The sequence below is a fragment of the Lissotriton vulgaris genome, chromosome 4_1 (genome assembly GCF_964263255.1).
Source record: "Lissotriton vulgaris chromosome 4_1, aLisVul1.2, whole genome shotgun sequence".
Taxonomy (NCBI): Eukaryota; Metazoa; Chordata; class Amphibia; order Caudata; family Salamandridae; genus Lissotriton; species Lissotriton vulgaris.
In genome coordinates, this window is record NC_141691.1 from 1,980,832,449 (window position 1) to 1,980,858,941 (window position 26,493).

Below are 26,493 nucleotides of genomic sequence, written 5' to 3' on the forward strand. Positions count from 1 at the left end.
CCCAGTCACAGAGGAAAGGACTGTAGCATGACCATATGCTCACAGGTCTAGGTACAAGAGGATTGGGAAACTGCCACCACTATAAGCCCATGTTGCCTTCTTTTTTCCTGTTATTTCCTGAACCTAAAGCTCTGGAGGCCCATCCACCAGGAAGAAAACTGGTTCTTTCGAAAGGACCAGTAAGATGAGGTTTTAATTTAGAAAGCGTAAAAGTAAATGTATTGTGTAAGTACGCAGAAGGTTTAAATGATTGAGAAGAGGATTTACCCATTTAGAAATGAAAAATGGTCCAAAAAAGAAAGGAATTAGTTTAAATGGCAAGGACGAGCAGGTAGGATGCAACAGGAGAACCAAACTCCATCACCAGGAGCAAATTTTATTTAAAATGACTGCAGCAGGTATTAAAGGACTAACCTGAGGAGAAGCTGGAATATCAGAAGGGTAAAAATAGCATTGTTGACAGAAAAAAAACGTGAGATTTTTGTTTAACAATGAAGAGCTTCACTGTAAGGGAACTCAGAGAGTGCTATATAGATTGACAAACTGTTCTGTATGACATTGCAATAACATTGTAAATACTAGCCCAGATATGAATTTATCCTCTCAGTTTGCCTGTTAGACTATGGGGGGTTGCCTGAGGATAAGGCTTGTTAAATACCTAGCACAGAACAAAGAGCCTTCCAGAAACAGGGAATGCATTGTGATCCAAGCCATAAATAATAATTATGGGACAGCCAAACGATATTTGTAAGAAATCTTTGGGCAATTGTCTTAGCAGATGGCATTGACTTGAAGGGAGAGAAATGAGCCATCTTTGTAATGGTATCAACAGTCATCATAATTACTCAGAAACCTGCCGAAGATGTAATGTCATCTATAAAATCAGTGGTGATATTGTGTCAGTGTTCTGTAGGCACAGGAGGAGGATGCAAATAACGAATAGGTTGTTAATTTAATACCTTTTCCTGAGCCCAAACAGGACAGACTGTCACATATGGAAAAACATTCTCTTTTACATTAGCCCACCAAAAAGACTATGAGACAAGGTCTAAAGTAGTCCTAACGTGACTGCATCATTGCACATTTCTTAAATTTCTTCTTGAAGTTCTATAGTATCTAAAAAAAATATTAATTTATAAAGTTTTATATAGCATGACTTGACCCTAGAAGGGTATCAGAGCAGTTTTCAAATAGTTCACTAAGTAGAAAATAGATAACCAAGAAACATAAATGCTGACACTGTCTGTTGCAAATCAGGAGTGGGACAGTGAGTTATAAACCAGGACTCAGACGGCGTGTGCAAGCCCCAGTTGGAGAACTGTGTCATATCAGTATCCAGAGAATGAGTCAGTGGGTTCATGGAGGGTAGAGCTTAGTTCAATAATAGCAGTTTGATTTCTTTTTTTAATGAAGTGATCAGTCTGATTTCAGGAGGCAGGGAGTTCCATATTATAGGGGCTAATTCGGAGAAGGTTAGGTTGTAGGTTTTCTTTTCCCGAAATTTTTTGAGGTTTCTACAGTAAGGTTCTTGTGCTTCTAGATGATCTGCCACCGTCGGACAGTTCCAGTTTGTCAGCTCGGTACTTTGGTGTGTTGAAGTGTAGGGCTTTGTGGGTCATGCATTCAGTTTCGAATCCTTGCCTCATAAGGGAGCCAGTTTAGTGCCTTCAGATCTGGAGTGATGTGGTTGTACCTCTTTGATCCCATGATGTACCGTGCAGCAGAGTTAAGAGATGCCCTCAGTGGAGCCAACTTGGATCTCGGCAGACCACATAGGGTAGCATTCCCATAGTATAATCTGGGAATCACTAGAGCTTGCACTGCTAATTTAAGATCGTCGAAGGGGTGCTCATTCGAAAGTTTGCTCCTCTGTTGGCTGAGCTGATGTGTTCCTGCATGTCGAGATTCTTGTCTCATGTAATTCCTAGTGATCTTGTGATATCTATAATGTGTGGAAGGCAGTTGAGGGCTTTTAAATGTTTCATCCAAACTTTGATGTTGGGGATCGTATTGATGGGACAATTAAGAGGAATTCTGTTTTACGTGACTTAAGTTTAAGGTAGTTTCTGATTAGCCAGTTTGGGGTATTTTGCAGGGTTGTGTTGAGTAGACGGATATCCTCAGGGGAGAAGATTCTAAGGTATAGTTGGGTGTCATATGCAAACATGTGGAATTGTACATTGGAAAATTTCAGAATTTTGGTTACAGGCTCCAAGAACAGGTTAAAGAGGGTAGGTGATATGGTGGACCCCTGAGGGACGCTTAAAGTGACCAGAGTGGTAGTGGACAAGGATTGGTTAACCTTAATCCTTTGAGTTCTGTTGTGTAGAAATGAGGCAAACCAATTTGGGACAGACCCATTCTGTGTTCAATTTATTCAAGGAGGCGGTCATGTTTCACCGTGTCGAAGGCTGAGGACAGGTGTAGGAGGATTAGGAGTCATGATTTGTTCTTATCTAGCATTTTAAGCATGTCAATAACTATGTGTGTGAGAACTGTTTCGGTGCTATGACCCTGACGGAAACCAGATTGGAATTGGTCAATAAGGTGGAACTGATCAATTTGATTGCATAGCTGAGTATGTACTCATTTCTCAAGGAGCTTTGCCAGAGAGGGAATGGTGAAGACGGGATGGAAGTTATCTGGGTTTGTATGATCTGCTGTGTTTTTTTTAGAGTGTGGGTTACCTACCCTGATTTTAGGCAGTCTGGTAAAGCCCCTTGGAGCTGTGAAGCATTCAATATCTTAGTCCAGAGAGGGAGTAAAGAAGTTTTAATCTCATTTTTTTGATTATTGCATTTGTAGAGTGCAAACTGTTGCTCCGAAAAGAACATCCTGGTGCTAGTTAGAGAAGGGTGAGTTGGATCCTAAATGAGGGAGAGGCAGAATTTGTCTGATACAAGTTTTCAGCGCCTTCCTAAACTGTGTCTCTATTTTTAGCAATCTCAGATGGGTTGGCTAAAGATTCCAGGTTTTGGTTCCCAAGGTGGCTACTGTTTTTCCTCTCTTTTTTTATATCTAAAAAAGGGGGGTTTAAGGAAGTTTTCTGATGAGGACCTACATGTCCTAGTCGTGATGTATGGGGTGAATATGGCAGAGAGGTACTTTTGTCCCAGTTTGAGTGAAGCTCTGAAAGTGATAAAGAGAATCTTAAATATTATTCTCTTGTGGAATGGAAGCCAATGAAGGGTTTTTATAGCTGCAGATGCGGAGGACCTATGTGGTACATTGAAGACGTTAGCTTGTAGAGGGTCCCAGAAATGGTTTGATGGTTTAAGTGTTGTTAAGATATTAAAAATGGCATTTTCATCAAAGGTTTTGAAAGAGTCCCACAACACGTTATTTTTTAGGGTGAGTCCTTGAAGGTCTGGGTGCGGAGCGATCATACACGGGCCTGGGCTATTCAGAGGTATCATTGGGAAGAGCTCAATTGCTGTTTGGAGATCACTTTTAATCTTTTTAGACTTATCAAGAAAGAAGGAGGCAAATATGTTGCAGTTTGGCAGCGGAATGGATCCCATTGTGTCGGAGTTGGGTTTTTAAGTAGATTGATGTTTGATAATTTTAAACAGTTTTCTTCGACGATTTCTGGCTTTGTCTAATTGAACTTTGAAGAAATGTGCGTTTTAGTTTTTTATGTGATTATTGTAGGTGTTTCTCGGTGATGGCAGGTGCTTGAGGTGTTCTAGGGACGGTGAAGATCTCCACACTCGTTTGACTAGTTTCAAATTGCGTCTTTTTTTTATTGAAGATCCCGTTGTACCATGGTTTGGAGTCTTTAGTGGATGGTCATTTTAGCTGTAAGGGCGCAACTGTATCAAGAATGGTCATCATGGATTTGTTGTAGTGGTTTGAAAGGTCATGGGCATCTGACATGTCCACTGGAGGAGGCAAGACATTATTGCTGAGGGATGTCAAGTCAATGAAGTCTATGTCTCAAGTGATCCTTTTCTATGTCTGTGTATCTTAAGTTATGGTTTATGTGTCCTCACTGATTTAGTGATGAGAAAGGTGATGCAGTGGTGGTCTGTCCAGTAGCATGGGACAATATATTCAAGTTGAATGGAGTTTGCTTTAGCAATGATTAGGTCCAGGGTAGCACCCAGGTTGTGCGATGGGATGTTGCAGATTTGGTTCAGGTTAAGGTCTGCTAGAAAGGATTTTAGGCTGTTAACTGAGGGGTGGGTCTAGTCGTTCCCAAGGAAGGTTGAAGTGTCTGAGGAAGATCTGGGAGCAGTGTTGTCCTGCGTTGGTAGTGATGATTTCCTTGATTTGTTTGATGAACGAGAGGTCGTTGCGTGGAGAGTGGTAGATCATGTGTAGTTTACATAGTGGTTTGTTGTTACTCGCTATGTATATACAAAGGTATTCACAAGCAGATAAGTCAACGGTTTGCAACTGATTCACTATGGGGTTACTGTGGTGTATGCAGGCAATGCCTACACCCAGTCTGTTCAGTCTGACTGATCTTGTGATGTCATAGCTAGGTGGGACTAATATGTCTAGGATTGGTGCAGAGGAGTCATTTAGCCATGTTTCTATTAGGCATAAGAGGCCAAGCTTGTGGGCTAGGATTAGGTCCTATGCATGTTTCATGGCCAATCTGCAATTTAGAAGCATGCATTTCAGGTGTGGTTTGGTGTCTACTGAGGTGGTCTGTACAATGGGGACCTGCTTAAAGTTGGATTTATTTACCTCCCTGGCGTTAGGCCTAGGTTCTCTGTGTGGGTTCGAGGCAATTGTTAGTATGGGAGCCTGGCTGTCTGGGTTTTGGTGGTGTGCAGGATTATATGTGAGAAGAAGGGATTGTATGTCATTGTCAGTGGATCCTTACGCCTGACAGGCCTCTTGGAGGCATCGTGGTAGAGTATAGATTGCCATCTTGTGAGAGTGGGTGGTGATATGGTTTCCAACCTGTTGTAAGGAGTACCTGTTTGTGGTAGTCATGAGAGGTATGTATTAGGTTGTAGATGGATGTGCCTATTACTTTCTGGAATCCTTTTCGGGCATCTGTTATGGGACAGCACCAATGTGATATTTAATAGACTCTGTAGATCAGACTAGAGTTGGTGTAGGTCTTGTGTAATTTTTCAAGTCTAGATTCTATTGAGGCGTGAAAGCATGTGGTTGTGGTTGGGTGAGGAAAGCCTGATGAGTACGGGCCTCAGCAAGGCCCGCGAGTGCAAAGGGTTCGCCCTTCGGTGCACGAAATCCTCAGACTACACAAAAAATTGGCACGGAAACTGGAAATACAAAGACATAGTTTAATAAACCTTTAAAGGTGGCACTACAGCCCACACAACACTCTACAGTATTGTACAAGGTAGCACAAAGAACTCAGACATGCGGTCCCCTTTTATACACAAAGAAGGGGCTCATAAGTAGGCGGTTACAGCTCAAAACATGATTTACAACCATATATGGATATTTCTTGAACATAATTGATACATGGGTGGAGTTAACGGTTCTTGAGACCCGCCAAAATACACATTCCAATCTACGCTAATCAGAGACAGATGTAACTCCTACTGAGTATGCGCTAGACGCACAAGGGACTATTTATAGCCTGTTGCGGGGCAAACTTCAGGGGTGACAATCAGTGAGGTAGGACTCGCCTCGTGGCGAGCACATGGCAATGTATAGCACGCAAGATGGACGCCAGAAAGCAAAATGGAGTTTGGCCGTATTTCAAGTACGAGCGGGAAAACTAGAACAAAGACACGATAGCATGTCTTCAGTGAATGCTTAATACTATCGCTGTTTTATTTACAACAAGCCGGGAGGTGTGGGGGGGGGGGAGCTCTGAATTGTGTAGTTGGGTTTGGTGCTGATCTGAGAGAGATGGTGAAGGGGAGGTCTGGCTGGAGATGGTTTTAGGCTTATATTCTGCAATCGGGGTGGGTTTGGGTGGTGAAGATATTTTTGTTGCTGTGTAACTCGGTGGCCCTTGTTATAACAGTGATTTGTGGGCATGCTATGGTTTGATGACTTGATGGGAATGACTGGTCCATCAGGAGGTATGGAAGAGTTGGTATTGTGTGGGCTGATTGCTGTGCTGGAGTGTGTAGGGGGTAAGGGTGGACTGTTTAATGTGGCTAGCCTGGCCGAGGACAATTTAGGACGCCTGTGGGTCATGTGTAGATCTGGGATGATCTAGAGCGAGGGCTGAGTCCTTATTAGGTACTGCGTGTTTGATGATAGTTAAGAACTTGTTAAATAGATCTAGGTTGCGGGCTGATGACTGGATGAGGATTATCCAATTGTTATAAATGGAGATGGTTATTTTTGCATTGGAGGCCTGGGAGGGAGCATCATATAGTCCTAGGCTATGTGAGGTTGTCCTGTATGTAGAGATCAAGAGAATTGAGTAGAGGGCTTTCCTGAATTGAGCTCTTTTTTGTGTAGATGAGATCATTTATTATGGTTCCTTTAGGTGCGCAGAAATAGGGATCAGAGATTAGAGTTTCTGGGTGCAGATTGAGAAGTCTGTGTTTGAAGTTCTTGTGGGCCTTTTTTGTTAGATTTTGCGGGCATTTAATTTTATAGGCATTGAGGCCGGCAAATTCTAGGTAGGTGTCTAGTGCATCGAGTGAAACAAGATCCATGTCTGATAGGGAGCTGAATGCAAATGGATAGATCAAAGAGAGACAGGATGTATTGTGGCTTGACTGGTGCATAGCAACATACTGTCAGAGCAAGGGAAAACACCAGATAATGAATTAGATTAAAATCACGGGTTATGCTCCTATAGTCATTACTGTTTTGAGGAAAGAAAATGTGATCCTCAAAATAGCAGTGCAGACCACCCTGGGGTGAGACAAGTACCATTAGGCAAGTTCGAGTGTATAGGAAATGGGTAGGGGATAGGAGAAAATCCTGATCTGGTCAATAACGAAGGGGTTCTGTATAAGAGTTCAGTTAAAATAAGATACATTGCAGCGACGGCTCGTGGAGGGAGTTACGGTGGGGCAGGAGGGTGGGGAGGGGGAGGGGCAAGGTGGAGGTTGCTAAAAACCGGCATATGGATAATTGCAGGTAAGTAAACAATTTAATTAATAAAACGAATTTCGTAGTGCGCCTTGCATCGCAAAATGCAATGCAGTGCGAGCTACGAAATTCGTTTTATTAATTAAATTGTTTACTTACCTGCAATTATCCATATGCCGGTTTTTAGCAACCTCCACCCTGCCCCTCCCCCTCCCCACCCTCCTGCCCCACCGTAACTCCCTCCACGAGCCGTCGCTGATACATTGTCTCTATCACATTCGACTTCATGTAGCTTCTTTGAGAATTGTGTTTGTGGAAGATGCATGAGTAGGGGGCAAGAAAGGGTCTCTATCACCTTCTTGTAACTTGGTTGAGAATTGTTTATCTGGCAGAAGTATATAAAGAACCAGAAGGTGGCGCTGAAGCCTCATTTTTCTATTCTGGCTTTTCCTTTCAACATTGTGTACAGAGTTCAAAGCGATGTGAGCCAGAGTTTCTTTGATGTCCGATTAACACATGAAATTACCAAGGATAACACTCACAATTGGCAGACTGGGCTATTTAGAAATTTTCTAGGTGTATAGTAGGGGTCAATACATCTTGTTGTCAAAAATAAAGATCACTATGTCGAGCCAAAGGTGTTTGTAATTGCATCTTCTCCAACATAGTAGGGTTAAGTTTATTTTAAGATTTCTTAACCCTTCTAAGGTAAGCCTGGACAAAATCAATCATGCCATAGCCAGGAAGACCTTCTTCCAAAGGCTCAGTTGATTTGAGAAGAAGATCTGACACGGCATTGGCAAGAATACGCTGGGAATTTGGGGGCAGATTTATGAGGCCGTTGCGCCTCTTTGCGCCGCAATTGCGTCACTTTAGTTGACGCAACTGCGGCGCAAACAATGCGCCCTATTTACAACGTGACGCATCTAGGAGATGCGTCACGTTGTAAAGCACTGCGCCATAAGGAGGCGTTCCTGCGCAGGGGGTGGGCGTTCCTGAGATTTCACTCAGTCACTTTCAGGGCAATGCTGCATCAAAACCCTGCACCTGCTTGAAGCAGGCATAGGTCTTGACGCAGCATTGTGCACATGGTGTACCCCCGAGCCTTGCTGGAGCTGCGTCGCGCTTGCGACACAACTCCAGCAATGCGCCACATTTCCGGCACAGATGCGTCACACATCTGTGCCGTTTTTGCACCATGGTGCGCCGCTTTATAAATGCGGCGCACCATGGGTGGCGGAGCTGTGGCGCACTGTGGCGCATGTTAACTGGCGCATCCCTGGGGATGCGCAAGTTAACATAAATCTGCCCCTTGGTATTTAGGTGACATAAAATCTGTATGCCCATTGAGCTCGACGACTGAGGTTTTATAAACACTGCCGATTTCTGTGATCTGTTCCGTTTCATATGGTTCTAGCGCTTCAATGAAAAGGTTTCTTCATTCCCGAAAAGCATGATTTACAGTAAGTAGATACCTTTCAAGGACAGAACAGTTTACTTCACAAGGTGTTAGAGTACATGAAAGATAACACATTGAATGATCTTTTGAATAATTATCCTGGATCTGTGAAGGGACCGCTCCCACGGCTTTCCCGTTGGCTCTGTCTGCCGTTCATTTCTTGGAGTTGTCTGTGTGCTGCAAAGTCTGTGCCTGTGTGAAAGCTCGCTCTGTTTCAAACACTTGGGGCCTCATTTATGAGGCTGTGCGTCACTTTTACGCCGCCGGTGCGTCACTTTTTGTGACGCACCAGTGGCGTAAAAAATGCGCCTTGTTGAGCCATATTTACAAAGTGATGCATCTAGGTAGATGCGTCACTTTGTAAACCCCTGCGCCACATTATAACGGCGCCAGGTATATTGTATGCAAGGGGGGCGTATTGACGCAAGAAAGGGTCGTAGAAGTGATGTAGTGATATCTATGAGATTTCACTGTGTCACTTTTAGGACGCCGTTGCGTCAAAATCTTGTGCCAGCCTCATAGTAGGCGTAAGACTGACGCAGGCCCTTTCACATGGGGCTTGCCCCATGTGAAAGGATGTATTGCTGGAGTTGCGTCACTGCGTCTCTTTTGTGACACACTCCAGCAATGCGTCACTTTTGCGCTCACAGATACGTCAGAAATACTGACGTATCTGTAACTCCTTGCGACATGATGCGTCATACATTAAATATGACTCATCAGGAATGTCGCAAGGAGTGTGCAATGAGAAGTGACGCATCGCTGCTTTCACGCAGTGATGGGTCATTTCTCATAAATGAGGCCCCTGGTTTACTTCTTCCTCCCAAACGAATTCTCCATACGAAATGTCTTTCTTTTGTGTCCTAGAGACACTACTCGTAGGCGTGAGCAAAACTGGAGTCATTGCCGTTTATGGAATTGTGCAAACAATTTCGTGAAATAACACGTCTTGCCTTAAACAAATTTATTTATTTATTTATAAAAGCATTTGTAGAGCGCGAACGAAGGCCCATGGGCATTTCGGCGCTAGAGTTGCTGCAGTGTTTAGCCCTCAGGAGGGCAGAGGTTCATTGGTTGAAAAGCCAGGTTTTAAGTTGCTTGCGGAACATCCAGAGGGAGGTGCTGATTTTGATCGATTGTGGTAATGTGTTCCACAGTTTCGGTGCGGCTACCAGGAATCTTCTGTCCCCCCATGTGACAGATTTGGTTCGAGGTACCACCAACTCGTGCAGACTGGACAAGCGTAGCGTTCTTGAAGGACAGTAAGGGATAAGGTTTTGGGTAAAGAATGCAGGTCCAGCATTGTGAAGAGCCTTGTATACCAGGCAAAGAGACTTAAACATAATTCTCTTTCTCACTAGTAGCCAGTGGAGCTGTCTTATGGTGAGTGCGGCCGATTGATGTTTGGGAATGCGCCCTAAGAGCCTGGCGGCAGCATTCTGAATGGCCTGCATTTTCCATAGCACTCTCTCCTGGGCACCTAGAAACAAAGCATTGCAATAATCTAGGGTCGACAAGACGAGGGAGCTCACCAGCGTTTTTCCGGCACTCTCCGGTAAGAAAGGCAAGATTTTCTTAATGAGCATAAACCCCCAGGGCCACTTTGATCAGGAATTAGCATACTGGCTCTAGCCAGCTATTTTCTACCTCGGTTCCTCAGCTCTACCAAATCCACACATCCCATTCCTGCACATCTCACCCAGTTTTTCAACGTTCTGTTCACTATTTCATTTACTTTCACGTCCCTCTGCTGTTTTTTTTTTCTTTCCCTCGTGTATGTTTGGTTTGCTTATTTATTGTTACCCCCTGTTCCCACAGTTATGGCAAAGGCAGGCAGTGTGCCACATGAGGTGCCTTCTGTAACGCCCACATTCAATAAAAGGCAGTCACCAGGAGCAGCGTGTTTTCAGAGGAGAAGGTGGCTCTGATGGTGTTTTATGCGACCTGGGGGAGAGTGCATAGCTGCATGCGTTGCCACACCGGAGTCTCCCACACCCAGTGGCAGATCAACATCCTGGACTGGGAGTAGAACCAGTGGGGCATTGCGGTGGTGGATACTGGTACGTGTGGTTAAAAGTGGGCCATATATGAATTTTGTGACAGAACAAGAGTTCAAGAGGTGTTGTACATATGCAGTGATTTACTTAAAGTGCATAGTCAGATCTGGAAGCTAACACATTTCAGTTATATAGAATCCTTTTTCAAAGCCATCAGCACTGGTCCCTGCGTACGAATAAAGAAATTGGGTTACTGGTTGTGATGGGTGAAACCCTTCCCAAGCAGGAACCACAATTCCTGTCAGGGTGTGGTAGCAAGCAAACCTTTACCTGTGCTCAACCCCTGGTAGCGTGGCATAGAGCAGTCAGGTTTAACTCGGCGGCAATGTGCAAGGTATCTGTTCAATACTTTAAACAGAAAGAAAAAGACAACACACCACAAAAAGGATCCAACCTCCGATTAAAAAGAATAGAGTACATTCTAATACCTATAACAAGAGCAAAATGACAAAACTACAATCAGTAGAACCGGAGATTTTTGTGAAAATAGCTTCCAAAAGTGCCAACCGTAGTTAACTGGCCTCCCCAGATCAGGACAAAGTCAAAAGTTCAGGCCGGCCATGACGAAGAGCAGGCAGGCTATAGGGATCCAGTTAGGACCGATGAACAATTGTACGGAAAATCCTGGTTTGTGGAGCATTGTGAGGTTCCTTGTAGAGGATGTGTCCCGCAGTTGAGGTGATGCATCAGTTCCACAGAGCTGCCAGGTTCCAGTGTAAGGCCCTGAATCATTGTCGACGATTCCGTCAATGAGGGCTTGTGATGCGAAGACCAGAATCGACAATGCGTTGCACAGCCTCAGCGATGCGTCGCCATGAGTAGCTGTGGAGCTTGCGATACGATGTCTGGATCGGCCTCAAGGAGCCCTTCGATAAAGGCTTGTAATGTGAAGTCCGGCATCGAGGATACATCGCGCAGCAGAGGAGATACATGAGTTCTGGGGAGCTGTGAGACTGAGATGCAGAGACCTGGCACTGGCAGAAGTCCACTCAGCAGAGGAGATACGTCGGTTCTGCTCAGGTATGTGCCATGCAGCTGAAGAGATGCGTCAGCAGTGATGGGTTGGCAGAGCACCTTCAGGCCCACTTCCATTCAGTAGAAAAAACACATTTAATGTGTTATTATGTGCACATGTGTCAGCATATATCAAGATATTTTGTTTTCTGCCAAGTTAGTTTGTAGGTGGGGAGTGGAGCATGCTTGGTCCAGACTGAGATTTCTGAGGAATATCAGGGAGTTATCATGAGGAATTGGAGTATTAGGGATGTAAAGACATATTGAAGTGTTTTGGGATTTTAAAATCAACCTCTCCCTTACTACTCTTACATTTCTCCACTTGAATTTCTACTTCTCCTTTTAATTATTGTTTTACTGCTGCTTGTGTAGCTTTTCCCCCATTAATATGACTTTTTATGGCATTTAATGAATACGCTTTTGAATTTTAAAATACAGAAGTGCTTCTTTCAAAGTGATTCTTTGGCAAGCAATACATTCAGATATGATAGATATTATATTGTTACTTTTGAAAAACACTGCAGTTGGCATTGACATGACTAAATGCCTTCCTTTCTCAAAGCAGAGACAGAGGAGGAGGGGCATAAGGAAAATCATAAGGAGGAGGAGGGGAGCAGGTGGCTGCTGGGACCAGCGGTAAGTCAGAGTCCCATTTTCCCTTCTCAATATTTTCTGCATCCATTATGTTTTGATGAGTTTTCCTTTCCTTTCTTGCTTCTTCCAAAAGCCTATTGCCCAATCCTTTTTAAGTTATCCATCTTCCTGTGTTTCTGTCTCTGCCCGTTAGCCATTAAATTAAGGGAAGAGGTGTGTTCATTTTTCCCTCGCCCAGTGCCCAGTGCCCACTCTCCACCTATCACTGCCCATCCTGTCCCATTCCAAATACTTGACCCAAATTCTACCTCAATTTGCTGACTTTCTTCATTGTGTGCCATCCATCAGTGTTCTATATTTGTAAACCAACTAACCTGCCCATAGCCCAGCCTAGGCCTAGCCCAAACCCTGCCCTAAAACGTCAACCTTACCCGGCTCTGACTTGTTCCCTAACCCAGGAATAAGATGTGTTGTACTGGTAATGAAGTAGGAGTGAGTGTGGTGTGGGCAGTGGAACTTGAGTGAACAAAAAGAGAAGGGCCACTGGAATTATTGTAATGTTCCAACAGTTGGCCAAAAAAGCAAGCTGCTCTTTTAACTTTGCTCTTTTACTGTTGCATATATAGTAACATCAATTGTGCCCCATACATTTGAAGCACCAAAGTTTTCGGTGCAATGTATATAACTATGCAGTCAATTGTTTTAGCATATAATACTTAAGTGAAGTTTGAAAGAAAGTGTCACAAAATTAAAAAATGTATTTCAACTTTTCTATTTTAATTTTTATTACGTTTTTAATATGTATTTAATTATGCAGGTGCTTGTGGCATATTAATACATTTTTAATGAATACAAAGTACTATAAATAGTATTTATGTAAATAATGACTAAAGAACAGAGGGGCATATTACCAACAACTAGCGATAATTTTTGTCTCTAACTTGTTTAGAGACAAAAATTATCGCCGCACATCGGCGATTTTTATCGCAGATAAACCTTGCTATTAGCAAGGTTTATCGCAAATGCGATAAAAAACGGCCGCAATGCATGAATATCGCTGAAAAGTCAGCGATATTCATGCATTATCGAGCAAATGCTCTTAGCCATGTTATCCACCTCCCATTGGATAACATGGCTAAGAACTGCTCAGGGCAGGTGTTAGCTTTTGGAGATAATCACGCTTAGCGCGAATATCTCCAAAAGTTGGTAATAGGAGATAGCGATGTTAGGGACTGTTTCCAGTCGCTAACATCTTGGCACGCCCACTTTGCATGTCATTAGTGATAAATATCACTGACATGCAAAGCGGGGCCCAAGATGGTCGCTATCTCCTATTAGCTGTCACTAACTGGTGTTAGCGACAGCTTGGTAATAGGGAGATAATTTTATCTCCGCTTTCTTGGCTTTTAAAGCCAAAAAAGCGGAGATAAACCCCCTTGATAATATGCCCCAGAGTTTCAAAAAAATCCAGTGGCCCTAAAGAACTAGCACAGCAGTGTTTCCGACTGATTATACAAATGTGTCTGCAGTAGGTACTACAATTCATGTTTGTTTCTTTTTTCCTCACCTCAATATCCTGCTGTTCCTGTCTGAAGCCCTTCCCCCAGCTCCACCTATACTACCAAGAAGGACAGGCGACAGCAAAAGCTAGCTGTTCGACTACGCCTCCTTAAAATGGAGTTGGAGTATCTCCAGGTGATGAAACTGAAGTAGAAGGAGGAGGCAGCAGCATTCCTTATAACCAGTGCCCAGCTGATGGAGCTGAGGGCAACACACCCTCACCCAGGATACCACAGGTGGGCGAGTGGATGCTCGTCCCACACAGCAGCCACCACCCCTCCTCCCTTACCATCGAGCTCCTCCCCCAACAATGCCTCAAAGACATTCGAGAACTAAAGTAGGGCCAAAAGAAAAATGAAGAAAACACTGGACCATTTGGAGGGGTATCAGTAGGGAGGATTGGGCCTGTTGCGGGTGGTGTGGGTGGGAGGGCTAGAATAGATTAAATACTATATTTTAATTTTGAGTGTTTTTGAGGGATTTATGGAGAGGATGGGTCGGTTGCGGTGGAGTAGCAGGTGGGTTTATTTTTTGTAAAAATAAACGCTAATGTTTTCAGCGTATGTTTTTTTTAAATTCATGATTATGATTATTGTTATTATTATTGATGTTATTATAAGTTGTATTGTTAGTTGTAATTTTTACAGGGATGCTCCACCTATCTATCAATTTACAAGAAAACAATAGCACCATTTATCGCGTGGTGTGTTACAACATCACTTTAAGATGGAGGGCGGTGGAAACATGAGCTATGTTAGCATAAGCTCAGTTTCTAATTAGTTTAAAGCAAACTGAAAAGAAAACAGCTCTCACATCCCCTTCCCAACTATTGAAAAAGCTTCCATGATTTTCATTTGTTTAGCCGTTGAATGCTCTACTAAATACATTTATGTCCAACTAGCAGCCCGCCCCGGCGTTGCCCGGGGGCAGAAGGGGGCTGGGGGCTGCTTTTAGAGTATTAGTGTAGTCCCGGCCTGAAGCCCGCCCCCACCGCCCTCCCGCCCGCCCCGACATTGCTTGTACCGCTGCCCTCCAGCCTGCCTCCCGCCCGCCTCCCGCCCGCCTCCAGCCCGCCCCGGCGTTGCCCGGGGGCAGAAGGTGGCTGGGGGCTGCAATTTTAACATTTCTTTAGTCCTGGCCGGGCCCCCCGCCCACCCGCCCACCTCCCTCCTCCCTCCTTACCTCAGTCGCGCTCGTACTTAGCCCCCACTCCCGGGCCCACGCCAGCCCCGACATTGCCCCTCTCGCCTTACCTGAGCCGCCGCGCCACTCGTCACTCCTCGCCGCACATCGCCCCTCGTCCCCGCTCCTCCCCGCACGTCATCACGTAGGTGTAGGTCGCGGTCAGCGCTACGTCGCGGCCGGTGCTTGTTTTAGGGGACTACTTTTTTTTTAAACTTTATTTTTTTAATTTACGTTTATTTTTTATTTTTTGCAGCCTATGTCCATCTACACATTCTGTGGTGTACAACAATGTATTGATTGTGTGGATTGGCGCTGTGGTTCCCGAGTTTACCTTGCCAAAAGGTGCAAGTTCTCTCTTTATAATAGTAGTATAGATTATAACCTGAAAATCTGTGACTGTTAATCATCACATTTTGGAACTTCCCAATTAGCATCAGTGCTAGCTATATTGATATAACATTTCATCGGACGTGGCAGTATATTGTCTCGGTTTTTATTGTTTTTTTGTTTGTCGCCTCTTTTAGACGCTTGGGTATATCCTCATTGCGTTAGCACTCGGATGAGAAAGAAGGGTGAGGAGGTAATGCCCTGGTCTTTATTACTATGAGTCCTTGTCTTCCTTGTCACAGTCTTACATTCCAACCCATCCCACCTGAGGCATCCACAAGGTTGACAAACTACTTAAAACACTTGGAAATAACAGGAAGTGTGGTGATTGTCTCTGCCTTTTAAGGGAGAGGAGGGTCTAGGAGTCATGAATGTTGTATCAGTTCATATTGATTTGGATAGCAAGCAGTTCTGTGTGTGAGGAGAAGTCTTTATTGTAGTAGGACTGGGGAAAGAAAGACTGACAGGAGGTAATTGATTTCTACTGTTAAATGCAACTTTTCAGTGCTTGATTGTACACTCCCTGGAAAAAAATGCACCTGCAAGCAGCAATTATCTTTTTTTTGTTTTCCAGGTCATCCTCTACTGTGTTACCACTGCCCGTCTCCCACTGACATGGAGAAATGCACGGATATTCAAAATTGTTCTAATCCATTTGAAACATGCAAGACAAAGCATTATTCGGAGGATAGCCGTAAGTTCCCCAATTATGATTAGAAGTGGAGTGATCAGGTTGTGCTGAGTTGCATCGTCACCCTAGTACGGTCGGATTATACTTGTATTGGTAGCCCGAAGCTGGAATGTGGATCTGGGGTACAGCAAGTAGAGGAACCTGAGGCTCTGTGCCCCTGGGACAATTTGCCCTTTTTAGATCGAAAGTCAAGTCAGTGCACATGCGCTGCTCTGTGAGGCATGCAGTATTCAGTTTTTAGTAGTTTGACCACGCCCACCTCTGTTAATTGGTTTCTCCCTGTGCTTTTCCAAATGCTTTTCTCTTGTTTGGTGTGTTTGTCACGCCCATGGCGACCGGCCCCCTTACTTGGGTCATTTCACTTCAGGCCATTTGAATACTCCAGTCACACTCTTTCTTTTTATTAACTTGTGTTTTTAGACTTAAAGCTAGCGCTCGTGTTTGGTGTCATAGCGCACTTGTTTGCTACAGAAAAGCACCCTCCAGCAGAATTGTAGGCAGCTAAGCATGAGCTCCTCAGCAGCTCAAACCCTGGGAAACATCCATGCCCGTCCTCTGATTTCACTTCCCAAATACCACACTGTTGGCGTAAGGCAAAGAAGAACAGAAACGCCTGACAGCAGGGGTAGTAAACCCGCTCCGCAGCATGCAGGCACGCAGACTGTTGTCGTCCTGATAATAATAAAAAATGCATTTTTGGCTTTTTAAATGCTTCATACAACCAACCACGGGAAAGCTTAGGACTATGCACTTTTACCTGTACCCCCCTGCCCCGATCCGATTCCCAGCCGCCACATATGTGCTCCAAGGCCTGTATACCCCACCTCATCTCTCCTCCCCATGCGCGCTGAGGCATAAACAGAAGCAGGAAGGGATGCCAAAGCATTACTGAGCAAGTAGCAGTGCTCAGCTTGACAGAGTGTGTGACTGTAGCACACTCACTGTGCAAAGTTAAATAAAGCACTGACTTTTTTCATCCATTCCAGGTCAACCAGGAGTGTCTTGTGCCAGCCTCGGGGCTCAGCTGCACTGGCTGTTGCACTCATTCAAAGTCTCACTTGAGGGCTGCGAGCTGGCTTCAGCCTCACTCGCATGATCATCACTTGACACTGCTGTGGTTTAGAGCGGCAGGTCATGGTTCCTACAATTGCAGCTTCTCACCATGCCTCTGCTGTATTTGGTCACGGTACTTCATCAATACTAGGGGTGGGCAGAATTTGCGTAGTTGCACTATGCAAAGCTCCACGAAACGATAAAAAATCTCTGCAAGCACGCAAAAGTTCAGCAAACACGCAGAATTGCTTGTTCCGCCTGTTCGCAATACTTTTTTCCTGTTCGCGAACGCTGTTTGCATGCTCAGGGAGAAATATCTCACAAATACGCATTTTGAAAGTGCGAACAAGCAAAGAATTTTTGGTAATTTCACGCTCTCTGCAGAACGCGAAATTACCCAAAGTACGCAAATTCCACGAGCGGAATGGAAATTACTGCCCAGGTCTAATCAATACCCAGCCGGCAGCATTCATTGGCCGGTCGTAGAGTTCATGCAAGTCTAGGCAGGATCATCGTGATGTCATAATCATAAAAGTGAAAGGAGACTCGTTGCGGCCGCAGTTGAGAGGTCTGTAGTATTATTGTGAATAGAATATGATTTACAGCCGCCTGTAGCTGTAGGGGGCTCCGGAGAGGGAGAATTATTGATGGAAAAAAAAGACAAGGATGACAACTATTCAAGATGGCAATATTTTTCTGAATATTCCGGCTGATATTACCACAGATCATTCAGAAAAATGTTGCCATCGTTGTATAGTTTTTATCCTTGTATTTTTTTCCATCAATATTTTGCCGTTTTACCAACATGTTATTTTACTGATTTGTCACTCTCTGTACGAGAGGCCTTCTTTGACAGCAGCTGCTGTTTACGCACCCCCCATACATTCATTTTTACAGAGTTTATTTAGGCAAATATAATATAAAAAACAAATCAAAGTTAAAAAGAATACTTGTCATCTAGCTGGTTTATGGTGGACCTGGGGATTCAAACATGGGAGTGGCAGTGCTCTGTGAGGCCTCCTCTTAATTTGCCTGCCATGGTGTTCAAGAGGCCCTCTCGAAGGAAGAACTTTTTTATTGCAATCGCATTCTGACAACTTCCTGTTTACAGACAGTTGTACACTCAGCAGGCAAACTACCCCTGCTATAATGACAGAACTGATCTAGACTGCTGTCCTTTGTATTTCATCCTGGAGTAAAAACGAGGTGCCTGCTTAATGGCATCTCACTTCAAGTGCTGTGGAGGCCAAGGCTGTTGGATTCAAATGGAGTATTGTGTGCCATCAGAGAATCCTGTTGTGCCCCCCTATGGTACCCATTAACTATAATATAAGTGTGCTCTAGGGAGCAGAGGCTACCACCATGTTAAAGCGGCCCACAAGAATGAAAAATACAGGCGCTGCACTGAGCTGCATTCCCACACAACCTCCTTTTTTTTGTTTAAGAAATTTTTATTAAGCATTGAAAAGTGATACAAGAAGCATGTCATGAAAAATTAGAAAAAAGTACATATGAGTATAATAATAATTAAAAGACATCAATCTATAGGAATTTATATAGAGAAAAGAAGGGTATGAAGAGATAGATAGAAGAAAGAAGAAAGGAAAAAAGAAAAGGAGAAAAGCAGAAGACAGGGAAAGAGAAGAGGAGAGAAAGAAGAGGATAGGGAAGTAAAACTAAGGGATCATAAGGGACAAGGAGCACGCGGTAAGGGAGAAGGATTAGAAGAGAGATAGGAAGTAAAGGGAAGCCATAATAAATCAGATTTAATTTTCAAAGGGATAGAGGTAGAAGAGGCTATAGAAATTCTATGTTCATCACAAATATAATTCCACCATGTGTGGACCGAGAGTTTTGAATTATCTTTCCAACACGATAAAATAACTTTAAATGCAAGTGCAATAAAAAGGTCTAACAACTTAGCAGAAGAGGGTGTAACAATATCAATATCATCAGATAAAGAACCTAAAAATACGTGTATAAAAGATAATTGTGAAGAAAGAGATAACATTTTCATACATATATTCCAAACATCAGTCCAAAAAGATAAAACTGGGGAACAATGGTATAGTTGGTGTTGTAGAGTACCAGTAACTTTGGAACAGGACCAACATAAAGGTGAAGAGGTTGGAGAAAATTTATGTATAGTAACCGGGGTAATAACAACTCTGTGGTAAATAAAAAGTAAGGATTGGGTAATGCGTGCAGCAACAGAAACTTTGAAGAGTCTAGACCATAAACGATCCCATAATGCAGTGTCAAAAGAGACATCAAGATCAGTTTCCCAAGCAATCTCTACTGTAGATTTAGATCGAACAGAACAATTAGACAGTAAAAGTGAATATACAAGAGCAGCTTTAGGTTGTTGAGTAGAAAAGAGAGGGTAAAGTGGAGTGACAGGAGTGAAAGAGGAAAAGGAATCGGAGGAAGAAGATAAAGAGGATAAGTGAGATTGAATAGCAGAGATTATAATAGAATATTCAGGAAGAAATGAGGCGGGTAAGTTAAACCTATTTTGTAAATCTGTAAAAGAAAGAAGAGTGGAATCAAGGAAAAACTGATGTACAAACATTATATCCTTTTCTTTCCAGTGTTTAAAATAGAATGATTTACCTTTATATCTGAGAAATTTGTTGTACCAAACTACAGATGATAAAAAACATTGTAGAGGGGAGAGGGTAGAGGAAAAAATATTTTGCAAGGTAGATTGGCAATATTTCAGAATAGGATACTTGGATATAAAGGTACAATTTGACATGAAAGGAACATGTTGAAAGGAGAAATCTTTTAAAAAAGAGCGTTCCAGAAGCACCCACTTAGGAACAGGAGTTTCAAGGAAATCATATGCCAAGGAGAAGGATTGTTTGATGAAAAAGGCAGAATGATAAGAGCCAAAATCAGGGAAACGAACACCACCTTCATTTTTAGGACGAATCAACTTATGTAACCCAATGCGGGGATGTTTATTATTCCACCAAAATTTTGTGCATATAGAATTGATACGAGAAATATAGGATTTAGGGATTTTGAAGGGGAGCATAGAGACTGTATATAAAACATGAGGGGTAATCATCATTTTGATGGTATCTAATCTACCCCACCAAGAAAGAAATAGGGGAGACCAAATCTGCAGAAGGGATTGAATTTTCTTAATTAACGAATCAAATGTTATTTTAAGGGTATCTTTTAGAGAGGAAGAAAACCATATGCCAAGGTACTTAATTTTAGAAGGGCACCATGCAAAATCAGTATTATTAAACATATATTGAAAACACAATGAGTTAAGGGGAAGCACTTCCGTTTTGGATAAATTGAGCTTATAACCTGATATTGAAGAATATAACTGAACTTCATCTAAAAAGGGCGGGAGGGATGATTCGGGATTGGACATGTAGATAAGGACATCATCAGCGTACGCTGAGAGTTTAGTTTCGACAGAGGAGAATTTTAAACCAGTGATATGGGGGTTGGAACGAATACGTTGTAAAAAGGGTTCAAGGCATAAGATAAATAATAAAGGAGAAAGGGGACAACCTTGTCTTGTGCCTCTGGTTAAAGAAAAGAATCTGGAAAATTGATTGTTAACAAAAATGCTGGCACGAGGGGAGGAATAAAGGAGTTTAACTAACGCTATAAAATTTGGACCAAAACCAAACCAAGTAAGGGTTCGGAACATGTATTGCCAATTAATACGATCAAAAGCTTTTTCAGCATCTAGGGATAGGGCTGCTAACGGGGATTTGACATTTTTACTGTGAGAGAGGACATTGGAAAAAAGACGGGCATTATCAGCAGCGAGTCTGCCCTTAACAAAACCCACCTGGTCTGTGTTGATTAAACGAGGGATAATGGAATCAAGGCGAGAGGCAAGAATTTTAGCAAAAATTTTACAGTCATAATTAATTAAGGATATGGGGCGGAAATTTTTACATTGGGAGTGATCCTTATCAGGTTTTGGGATGATGACAATGAGGGCGTCCAAAAAGGACCCGGAGGCCTTAGCTTCAAAAATAAAAGAATTAAATAACTGAAGGAGTTTGGGAGCAAAAAAGGAATGAAAGGAGGAGTAAAATTCAACTGGTAGGCCATCAGTACCAGGGGCTTTTGATTTCTTAAGGGAATGAATGGCTGAGGTAATTTCTTGAAGAGTCATTTCCCGTTCTAGGTGTGAAAAGTCAACAGGAAGGGCAGGGGGGGTGGGGAAGGCCTTCAAAAAATGTTGTTAAGTTTGCATCAGAAGGATGAGTGTCGTCTGTATATAGGGCTTGATAGTAGTTGTGAAAAACTTCAGCAATGTCTTCATCAGAGGTAACCAGTTTGTTGAGTGAATCATTAAAAATTGGACCGACAGCTTTGCGTTCAGATTTGATTTTCAAGTAATTGGCCAACATTTTACCTGCTTTGTTCTGACCCCCATGATATTTAGATTTTATTTTAAGGAGGGTATGACAGGCTTCATTAGTTATAATTTTATTAAGAGTTGTTTTGGCAAGAATCAAATCCTGAAGGGCAGATGGGGATTTGGAGGAGAAATATGTGTGTTCAAGGGTTTTAATATGTTTAAATTGATCTTCATATTTTTGCTTATTAAGCTTCTTTTTGGCAGAAACATAGGAAATCGTAAAAGCACGAAAAGAAGCCTTAAAAGCATCCCAAGTGTTAGGAATGGAGGTATCGACAGGGTCATTTAAGGAAAAATATTCATTAAAAACGCAGTACATTTTTTCATAAAAGTGGCATCCGATAAAAGAAAAGAGTTAAATTTCCAACGACTAAATTTAGAGGGACTAAGGGATAGGTCCAGGGTAGTATAGACCGGGGCATGGTCAGAAATAAAAATAGAACCAATAACAGATTTTTGAAGGGAGGGAAGAAGAGACTTACTAATCATAATATAATCAATCCTTGAACGTGTATGATGGACATTAGAAAAAAAAGTATATTCCAGTAAATCAGGATTATACACTTTCCACGAGTCATATATAGGACGAGAGGCAATGGCAGATTGAAAGGCCTTATGGGTTTTATCAGGTTGAAATTTACTCGAAGATAACCGATCTGAAAAAGGGTCCAACCATTGGTTAAAATCACCAGCAACGATGAAATTAGGGCAGTCAATGGAAGCAATGAGCAATTTAATGTCTTTCCAAAATTTGGGGTCTGGACGTACAGGGCCATAAATATTCAATAAGACCATCGTCTTGTTGTGAATAACAACCTTTGCCCTTGCCCAACGACCTTCGTCATCATTTTGAGAGGAGATAATTTGTGCATTTAAAGCCTTGTGAAATAATATGGCGACCCCTCCTTTTTTGTTGACCGCAGGAGAAAACACAACCTGACCCACCCATTGTCTCTTTAGTTTAAGGGAGTCAATGTCCGAGCAATGAGTTTCCTGAAGAAAAACAACCTGTGAATGAAATTTTGTTAAGTGAGACAATACCTTCTGACGCTTGACAGGATGACCAAGACCACGAACATTCCAAGAGACAAAATTACACATGTTGGAGGGAGGGAAGAATGGGCGAAGAGTGGAGGCAACACACAGCAAGGAGATCACTACATAGGGGAAGACAAAAAATAACAGTTAAACATTGGAGTAGTAGAACGCTCATTTCAAAAAGGGAAAGAAGAATCAAACAGCAAGAAAAGAATAAACGGAGAAGTAAAGAAAACAGCAGAGGTAACTTGTGAAGAAGGAAGCGAGGAAAGAGAGAGAAAAGAGAGAAAGAGGAAAGATACATAAAGAAGGAAAGAGAATTAGAAAACAGGTCAAGGCACAAAGGCTTGATCTGAGAAGAAGACAGTAACCAAAACATGTGAGACGCGGGTACGCCTGGGAGAGGACATGTCCCACGAGCGAACCTGATACGGACATCATGAGAAAGGATAAACACAAGGATGTGAGAAAAAAGTTAAAACAAAATAGTAAAGGGAGATAAGTTAAGAGAAATTAGATAGATTAGAGTGGTAATTTTTAGAAGAAGAAAAACATTGAAAAACGAAAAGGCATTAGCTAGCAGTGTCCATGGTGGAAGGTGAGATACTCATCAAAAAGTCGCGAAGTTTCTGGGGATCATCATAGGACCTGGTGCGGCCATTGTGGGTGATCTTGCAGAAGCAGGGATGGAGAATTCCATACTGAATGTTGAGTTGTCTCATCGTGGGTCGAAGGTTCAGGAATTCCTTACGTCGAGCATTGGTAGCAGAAGAGAGGTCTTGAGAAATGAAGATGTTGTGACCAGACCACTGGAGACGACGTTTGGCCCTGGCGGCTTTCAAAACAGCCATGAGCTCTGTGAACTCCAAGAATAACATGATGATTCCACGTGGTTTGGTTGCATTGGAATTGAGACGACCAAGACGATGTGCTCTTTGGATGTTGAGAGGATGAGTCGATGGCGAGAGTTCCAAAAGTTCCTGAAGAAGTTTCCGAATAAAAGAGACCATGTCAGACCCCTCCAAATTTTCCGGAACACCATAAACGCGTAGGTTGTTGCGTCTATTGCGATTTTCCAAATCTTCGGTGTGTAGTTTGAGTTTGTGGATTTCTTGTTCCAAAAGTGGAATTCGAGTTGAGAGGTCTTGGACATCGCTTACACGTTGTTCTAAGTTCAAAACCTTATTTTCCATAACCACCCAGCGCTCCTCGATCTGCTGAAGTTTAGCATTGGTAGCAGTCATAAAGGGTTGGAGACCACGCACCTCCTCAAGGATGGAATCCAGAACAGGATTAGGCGAAGAGTTAATGGGGGAGGGTGGATCATTTTTTGGTCTTTTAGGTTTTGTTCCTGTTTGCGATAACTTCGGCGAAGTAGAGACATTTGCCATGATGGAAAGGGAGCTGTGACCAATAATGCTGTATAATATGAAATAGAATGTGGGTGCCCAATGTGATAGGGGCACACCCTGTGGCAAAATATAGGACACTGAGAAAAAGGAGTCGTCCAATGACACACTATTAATCAGTGCGAAGATGCAGTAACAGCCACACGATGTCAAACAAGAGGCATCCACTAAATCAAAATCTTGACACTGTGATAGACCATCATGCCAGTATGGAATGTCAGACTAGATGAAAGAAAGCGCCAAAACACTCAAAGGTGAGTATAGACAGTGCATTAAGGCAATGGAGGAGACCGATGGTCATTAGAGGTCAGGGGAACAAGAAACTTGAAATGGCGTTGAGGTATTCATCACATTCCGTGAGTATATCAATAGTAGAAAGCTAGGCATCCAGAAGCACAAAATGGCGGTTGCTCCACCACATAGAAAGAACTGCGCATTTAAATTGAAAGCAGGAACATCGCCAAAAGTGAAAAAGAGTCCACAGCAACTCATCAGTGTCGCAGCATCCTACGGTGGTAGCAGAGCCAAGCTAGCGCCAGAGTGAAAGGGGAGAGAGCAGTAATAGCGCAAATAAAACATACGAACCGGCGGCATACAAAATGGCGGCCGTTCGTGTTCTGAAGTGAAGAGATATTTACCATTGAAAATAGTCCTCGAAATTGCGCTCGTTTCGGTTGGCAAAGTGCTGCATTATGAAGTCCCCACCTTCCAACACTGAAATATGGCAAGAAAAACCGTCCGAAAGACGGTTAGACGATTTCTCACGGCATCCGCGGGTTGTCCGAGACGGAGCTCACGGGAGAGACGTCCTCTATCGCCGGCGCGCAAGCCACGCCCCCCCCACACAACCTCCTGTGTCTGGAAAAAAGAAGCAAGTAGATTACAATACCAAAAACACTGCACATGTGACAAATAAAATTCAGGAGAAAGGAGGCACTTATCTCATGGGTGCGGAGCAGCGAAGAAAGAAAGGTCATGATAATAAAGGAAGGACCATTACTGGACTCCCAGTATTCCTCTTGACTGATTTTTAGGTCTCACCTACGCAGCGTGCATGCACTGCATAGTAGGACCTTTAGCCACCACTCTGGTCATTTTCAAGCACACACTGATGCTTGTGATAGCATCCACCTTGTGGGAGCGAGCAGGGACGCGCCACAAGCACGAGTGCAGTGCTTGAAAATGAGTGCGAGGCGATTCTCTCTTCTCCCTTGTCTGCCTTCTTCTCTCTTGCGCTGGGCCACAAAGTCGGAGCCGTACCACTGCTCAGTCAGTGCTTGTTCCTTACAATGTATTTTTCACGTACCTACAGATGTCTCCTTTAAGGTTCAGTGTGTATAGGTTCTTTTGTAGCACCTGCATGAGTAAAGATTCTTAGAATGTTTGTGGGGGGTCTTGTCAGTTAAGACGTTACCTGCTAGCCACCTGAGGTGATTCAACAACATAGTGGAGGAATTAAATAATTTGTGATGTGACGCATCTATATTGCGGTAGTTTCTACTTACCAAACTCTGCTTATGGCATTGTATGCATGTATATATTTAACACTGGATGATTTCTGGGTGGCCTTGTATGTAAATCATTTACAGAAGTGGGAGATGGTCATACTAGGGACTTTGTTTGAGGCATTCTGTGGGGTATTCAGTGTGCATCTTTGCCTGGTTTATTGTGTGTATGAGGGGGGGGTGACAGCTGAATGTCTTACTTATGCCAATCGGGCCTCCAAACATTATCCAATGTGTGTTGACATACTCCCATCTTCACCAGGGGCCTGAAGCCCTGGCACATAGTATTTAATGTTGGCAACACAACCTTCCTGATTCTCTCTGCGTGCCGCTGGGGCCCTGGCATGCTCTTGGACCACTAACAGCCCTCACCTTCGGTAACCTATCTCCATAGAGGCTGCTTTCCATCCTGCTCACCAGCATCAGTTTGCTGGACAGGTGCCTCTAGGCCTGGTTCACTAGGGCTGTGTACCACGCTAGGGAGATGCCTAACAGAGGCAGCAATGTGGCCCAGACTAGCACAAACAGCAGAGCTTCCAGGCGAAACCACAACACCATCATAACTCAGGTAGAGCGGTAGGTAGCCTAACAAAGTTTAGTGGTCGGGGCATAGCTTGCCAGATGCTTTCAAACATGATTCTTGACAGAGAGGCAGTTCCTCTATTGGATTGCGAGGGACGTCGACCCACTGCCCTCGAGTTGCCATATCACAACAAATGTATAATCTAAATGACATTGATGCCATACTTTAAGGAAAAAATGCCTTGCCCTATCGCCAAACCCCTGTGCCAGATCAGAGCCCTCTTTCCGTTGGGCTGCTGCTGCGAGCGTCAGGTGTCTTAGAAGATGTGGCCAAATCTTGGCAGAAAGAGAATTAGATGATTGACTCATAAAGGGAGGATGAAGACAATGTAGTGCGCATCACAGATAAAGCCTTCTAGTCTTCCATGGAAGGCTGGATTTCCCTGCTTCAACCAATCCTGGCGCTGTTTCTAGACTGCACAGGGCAGGAGAATTACATGAGTGGCCAATCACCGTGTGGCTTTATTTTGAAGCTATATAGTGATTGACCATTTGTCGGCGACATTCTTTCTGGCAGTTTGGAATTTTGACTGCACACAGCAACGGCCAACTTCACTGCACGAGGACAAG

The 26,493-nt window shown here is 43.3% G+C and overlaps 1 protein-coding gene across 1 annotated transcript in view; it reads left to right on the forward strand.

Moving 5' to 3' along the window:
* The window catches only part of LOC147724774 (secreted Ly-6/uPAR-related protein 1-like), a 61,083-nt gene that overhangs the window by 32,238 nt on the left and 2,352 nt on the right, over positions 1-26,493 (forward strand). Inside the window, exon 2 of the mRNA XM_086966294.1 lies at positions 15,818-15,937. Within this exon, the coding sequence (XP_086822420.1) occupies positions 15,818-15,937 (120 nt within the window). The remainder of the gene's footprint in view (positions 1-15,817; positions 15,938-26,493) is intronic.